General features: G+C 38.7%; 1 protein-coding gene across 2 annotated transcripts in view; it reads right to left on the reverse strand.

Moving 5' to 3' along the window:
• Positions 1–4,930, reverse strand: part of nr5a2 (nuclear receptor subfamily 5, group A, member 2) — a 70,515-nt gene extending 65,585 nt beyond the window's left edge. Inside the window, exons 1-2 of one of the 2 annotated variants that reach the window (XM_081606263.1) lie at positions 3,547–4,924; positions 498–616 (exon numbers count right to left, since the gene is read on the reverse strand). In XM_081606263.1, coding sequence (XP_081462389.1) covers positions 498–616; positions 3,547–3,628 — 201 coding nt within the window. In that variant the 5' untranslated portion in view covers positions 3,629–4,924. Of the gene's footprint in view, positions 1–497; positions 617–3,546 lie in introns of both variants that reach the window. The other variant, XM_081606264.1, reaches the window with a different exon arrangement.
• Between the last annotated feature and the right edge of the window lie 1,315 nt (positions 4,931–6,245).

A 6,245-nucleotide genomic window follows, 5' to 3' on the forward strand; every position in this document is an offset into this window, starting at 1 on the left:
AGGAATGGGGACAGTAGCTGATCATCTCTGTTTTGAACTACTATCTGTCTGTCTGGTTGCAAAAATGGCAACAAAGACAGATACATTGATCATGTAATTGTCTCCTGCATCATCGCGCAGGAGTATTTAAGAATTTGTTTCACCCAGTTTTGATAAGGAAGTTAGAGTGTGTTCTTCTGTTATATATATTTTTTGGGAAAAATGCAACTGTATAGCATACAGCAAAACTTTAAGAGTGAAAAGTCACTTTAACAGAAAAGGGTCAGCTATATATATAAAAATTTGACTAAACCCTCAAAGTTTTTGCCCATGTCACACAAACATAAACTTGACTGGATGTTAATGCAGCTGTGCAGCTTTAAACAGCTTTAACCTTCCTAACAAAACGGTACTTAACTGTTTTAGGCATGGCACACGGCACCGCACAAACACAAATCATATTTGACGTTGCAGTCCAGAAAAATCTAAACATTTTCTCGTCTTAACGGGGCACCCACCTTGCAGCTTTCGCAGGTCAGGAGTCCATAGTGATACCCGGAAACCTTGTCCCCGCACACGGGACACATCTCGTCCAGGTCTTCGTCATAGGAGTAGTCCATCATTTTTAACTGGGGGGCTGCAGGAGGACACACGGAGACACACACGCAGAGTGAAGTCTATTTCAGTGTTGAGCGCTCATTTCCCCCCAAAAGCCCGCTCTCATCCATCAAGGTGAACCGCGGAGGGACTCCGCGTCGCAACTGAATGGGATTTTGTGAAACTTCTGTTTCTCTTCTGAAGCTTTAAATCGCGCCCCCAGACACTATGAAGGGTCGATTCTGGAGTGTGTGGAGAGGGACGCAACCATTTCTCCCTCTTACTCCTCACTCGTCTTACAGCCAAAAAATAATAAAATAGAAGGAAAAAAAAGTGCATGAAAGTCAGCCTCATAAATATGCATGCGTCTAAGTCGTGAAATCGCTGGGGGAGATGGGGAGATATTAGACTTGAGGATTGGATGAGAAAATGTTACCGCCCACAGACAAATGAAAACACACAGAGAAGCCCTTATCTTTGCGGGCGATTAGAAAAAAAACATCTAAAACCAACATTTTTTTTTTTCTTCTCTAAGAATCAGCACTAACGCCAAAGGCCAGTTCATGTGGATTTAAATCTGTTTTAAAGTTGTGAAAAAGCAGCAGCGACATGTTATCTGAACAAGTTCTTAAACATAAATTTAATTTGGTATTAGAAAAATAAAAGTCATTATTGTGAATCTTGGAAAGGACGGAATTCAAAAAACACATGCGCGTAAAATGTTCCAATTATATTTTCACAAATATCGCTCATATAAAAAAAATAAATAAAAAATACAACACGTCAAACGATTTTTAAAAGTTGCTCCTATTTACCATTGCTCTGATTTCCGTTTTGGAAATACTTTCATGTGTATGACTATATGTGTGTGAGCAAACAGCCAAGCATACATTTATAACGGTTTAAAGCATTTTATGGTACTTATCATAAAAAAGCAAAGCAGCCAAGATCAAACAGGAAAACCTCGGTGGATGCGGCTGTAAAAGTGGAAATATTTTGTCAGCCACAGACGCCTTTTCCGTGGCCTTCACACACATACACATACACACACTTGCACACACACATATTAGTGCACCATTCCCTTAAAAAAAAAAATCCGCTTCATCTGCTCTCCGAGACCCGTTAATTAGACATGATTTGTAGTTTGTTAACGCGTTTCCCTACTGGGATCGGCGCTGAATTTTCGAGTTGAAGCAACAAGTTCTACCAGTCTGCTGATTGTTTCTTTTTTAACTCTTATTTTTCAGAGACGCTCAAAGCAAATTTACCCTCTGAACTCTCTTTTTTTCTTTCTTTTCTTTTCTTGTTTTTCTCTTTTTTATTTTATTTATTTGTACATTTTTCGCTCTAAAGCGCATGAACGAAATAATATTACTACATGCTGCGTGTTTGCTCTGTAGGTGCTGCACAACTGAATAAAGATAAGGGATTTTGCGAGGACAAAATGATCTGTATCAAACTCATGAAACAGAAAGTGATTATAGCAGTTAAAATTCCACGCTGCAAATATATATATATATATATATATATATATATATATATATATATATATATATATATATATATATATATATATATATATATATATATGAGCTTTTTTTTTTTTTTTTAGTTTAACCAGGTAAGGTACCTTTAAATAAAAGGGAAACGGCATTTGATTTTTAAGGATATTATTTCAACAAATCGGTGTTTTTTTTTTACAAGTACTAAAAGACCACCTATTCATGCATCCAATCAAAACAGAATAATGACAGAAAATATATTTCCACTCACGTTACCTCGTTTTTTTTTTTTTTTTTTTTTTTTTTTGTTAGCCAAATCAGATAATAACCCCCCAAACAAACCACTCCTTCTATGAGCCTTATCACTGTGTCATAAAACCAAAGAGGACTAATTGATTTCCCGCTTATATTGCAGTGGAATGACATGTGTGGAATAAACAGGGTTACACGTGTTTATCTTTGACGATGAATCAGACTTTTTTTTTTCTCCGCTGCTGCGAATGTAGTCTGTTCCGCGGAAAGATCAAGAAAATAAAATTAATGTAAGCCCGAGGGAAATGTGCATAATTTTGTCAATTCTAAGAAACGTAGCATCAAAGATGCTTTTTTAAAAATCAGATAATTAATTCTGCTTTTCACACAGGAAAATAATGGTATGTCTTTTATTCGTGTGTTTAAACGTAAAATGTCTTATTATTATGTAGCAAATAAAACCTCCGCCGACTTTCGAATTTATACAATTTAGTTATATATATATTATTTTGAAACAAGTTAAGTGAAGACATTAGGAGACTGCATATTTGAGAACATAGTTTCGTTTTATTTCTCACACTTTTACAAGGACAGGAAAACTTTGGATCAACTCGTCAAATCAGATGATGATTCTGGACTTTTAACTTATCTTCTGGGGGTAATAAATGTCTGTCTGACTCTTGAATATATATTATGTTTACAAATGACAGATGATCCTGAAAATTGTCATTTTATGGCATTAAGATGTAGGCCGGTGGTCTCATTACAAAACCTCGGAAATAGAAACCAGATAAACGCTTACGTACGGATTCCCTGCCTTTTTGATGTTTGGTTAGTTGACAGCTGATTGTGATAATTGTTCGCCAGCAAAAACGTAAAGAATTGCATTTAAATTTGCATCTAAATATATGTCATGGGTTGCAAGGTAAAAAATAAAATAAAAATAAAAATAGAAATAAATTATTAAAGTTTATGGGAACCAATTTCCGTAACTCTTTAATGCGTCAAATAAATACATCCAGCCATTAAACCCTTTTATGGCACTAGTTTTATGAAAGCGGCTGGAGCCATCCGTGTAAAAGTGACGCAAATAACTTTGCACCAAAGTTTTTACTGTAGCGCGCTGAGAACTTCAGCCAGATGCGCTGCTCAAAGGTTCACACTTCATTATGGAGCAGTTACATCTACAGACAATCGGCGGAGTGACTATTCTTACCTTGCAAGTTCCTTGGCATGTGCCCCTGTTCCCCATACGATCGAGTGAGTCCCAAAGATTCAGTCTCGACTTTGGGCAGCATGTCAGCGCTCCCGGCCCGAGCTGGAGACCGCGCACCGCTCGGCGGGACACCTGGATGTGTGAGGCAAACACACTTCGAAGTGTCCCGAAAGTTGTTAGGTTTTTTTCCTGTCCTGTTCTGTTTCTTACTTTCTGTCTCTCCCGCTTTCTCCCTCCGTCTTCCAAATTATTGGACCATGCTTTCAGCCTGATCCAGACACTTCAGACTTTCTCTAAACGTGATCGAAACGCGCATTTACTCAGATACCCGATCGCTGTTACTCAACTTCACTTATTTACTTTAACTATCTGCGTCTGAGAGAAGGGAATCTACAATGCTGCGTCCCCCTTTTTAAGTATTTAACGAGGGGCAGATGCGCGGTAAGTTGGTCAATTTCTCTCTGCTAAATGAAAAACTGCGCAACGTCCGGATGGAAGGACGACGGCAAGTTTGCCTTTATCTCTTCCAGAATTCCTTAAAGCACGTCACCAATTAACACGAGGCTGTCAGAGTAACTTAAAGCCTTGAGCAGACAAGCACGCGCCGGTGGGGCAGCCCTCCCCTAAGCGTAAAGTCGGCTTCGGTGTCTTGGTCGGACTGTCTGGAGATGTGGAGACCTGTCCTCTTCCTCCTCCTCCTCCTCATCCTCCTCCTCTTCCACCCCCTCCTCGCGGCTTTGTTTACGCCCGTCTCTCCAATCCGAGGCGCATGCGGTCATCTGACATCACGTCTCATCGGTCCAATCAGGCAAGGAGACCGGGAAGTATTGCCTCAAAGCCCCGTAGTTCCACGGCTCTGAAATCTCAGCTGTTTAATCCCGTTAATGATGGACTTTAAAAAGCTGCATTGATGGATTGAGGTGCGGTGAGGGTGATGGGGAACAAGAAAAATAATAATTAAAAAAAAGGTGATGCAACTGCAGACTCCCCATTAGCCCACCGTGTGCAGAGTCAGAGCGCAAAGGTATGTGGTGTAGAGCGTGTGAAACAAGCTAAGAAAAGCCCAGGCGTTCATCTGTTTCTGCACGTTTATTTCTGTTTATATGCATGTCTATTCTGTTGTCTAAGTCCTGTTTTATTAGTCTGAAAATCTATTTTACAATGTCCTAAGTATTTACAGTAAATAATGTATTAAATGTATAGCTGTTTCCCGTTCACAGTGTTCAAGTGTTCTGTTAAATAAAAATTAAATCAGTGTAAGTGTTTGGATTTGTTTGCGCAGATTTGCAGAATAAGATGTGTGTAAAATTGGCCTGCAGTTTGAGATGCCTTTGTGTACAAATCAAAGCAACCTCCGCTCCCCAAGTTATGTCGTTGTATTTGATTTATTACAAGCAGCTCAACGTCAGATATCTCACTTTGGGTATTTTAGCCTTCCTGTTGAAGGGGTACGTCCAAGTAGAGTCACCTGGCAGAAATGAGAGGCCTGCCCGCAAAATAAGGCCAACTCCGCAAACACACGTGGAACTTGTGCGCTCATCCAGATTTGCACTTGAGAGTAGAAAAAAATGACTGGAACATCAAAAGGATTTTACACCATAATAGTCAGCTTCTTTTAGAAATAAATGGAAATCTGAAGAAAGGCGACATAAAGGTATAGAGTCTACAAAACTGCAAAATCGCAGGATTTTTAAGTACAAAGCAACCTGTTGCACAATAACTGTAACCTGTTATTTGTGAAAAGTCTCAGGGCTGAATATAAAAAGACTGTGGGCCCTCAATGGAGTCGGCTTTGGTGCCCCAGCAGCACAAGTTTCCTTTATGCATACAATTCACAATTTCTATCTTTTTTTTCTAAAGAAAAGAAGTTCTTTCTCAATTTTATGCCTGACTGAAACACAAATCAGTCTCTTTGTGGAATCCAAATGTTCCAGATGTTACTTACTTTTCATGTTTTTCTTTTTCTAAAATGGCCTCACCTCAGTACCTGGAATCCTGGATCTCTTTTGGCTTTCGAAAGCCAAAAGAGATGGAAATAGTCCTCCCCAAAAATTTGTGTCCTCATTTAAGATGAAATAATTTAATTCACTTTTCTTCAGTAGATCAACCTTACTGTGGTCATTATTCATGATTATTTATAATTATTCATGTCACCAAAATCTCTGTACAAAAGTAGGTTATTTGTAAACATTTGTGGGTAGAGTCAGAGAATCTCTGACAACTGCTAATGGGGGAGCTGTCATCAGTTTTGTGGGCTGGGGGTAGCTGAGCTAGGGGTGCAGGTCAAGTTATAAAATGACACAGAGACTGATAAGAACTTCTATGGCAAGCTAGCTTTAGAAGAATGATTAACTTGTATGGAGAAAAAGAGAGATGTGGCAAAAGGTAAGCAACAAAGAGACATATGAGGATCATGAATATCAAGACTTAAAATATACATTAAGATGTGGCGATCAATGTGTGCATTTGACTTTGTATAGATAAAGACGTTTTATAGTTTGCAGATTTAAGGTTGTAAACATCAGAAAGAAAATGACAAACTGTTTTGCCAGGAGCAAAAATGAAACTTTGGACTAATCAGGAGTCATGTTTGATTGTGAAGTCTAGATTTATCTGATTGGCTCAACGACAAACAGTCTTACTGACAATCACAACATTACTGGCTATAAAAAGTAACCTGCTCACCTGCAATGAGATAA

Source organism: Poecilia reticulata, chromosome 4, assembly GCF_904066995.2.
Source record: "Poecilia reticulata chromosome 4, P_reticulata-male-v2, whole genome shotgun sequence".
In the NCBI taxonomy this organism is placed as follows: Eukaryota; Metazoa; Chordata; class Actinopteri; order Cyprinodontiformes; family Poeciliidae; genus Poecilia; species Poecilia reticulata.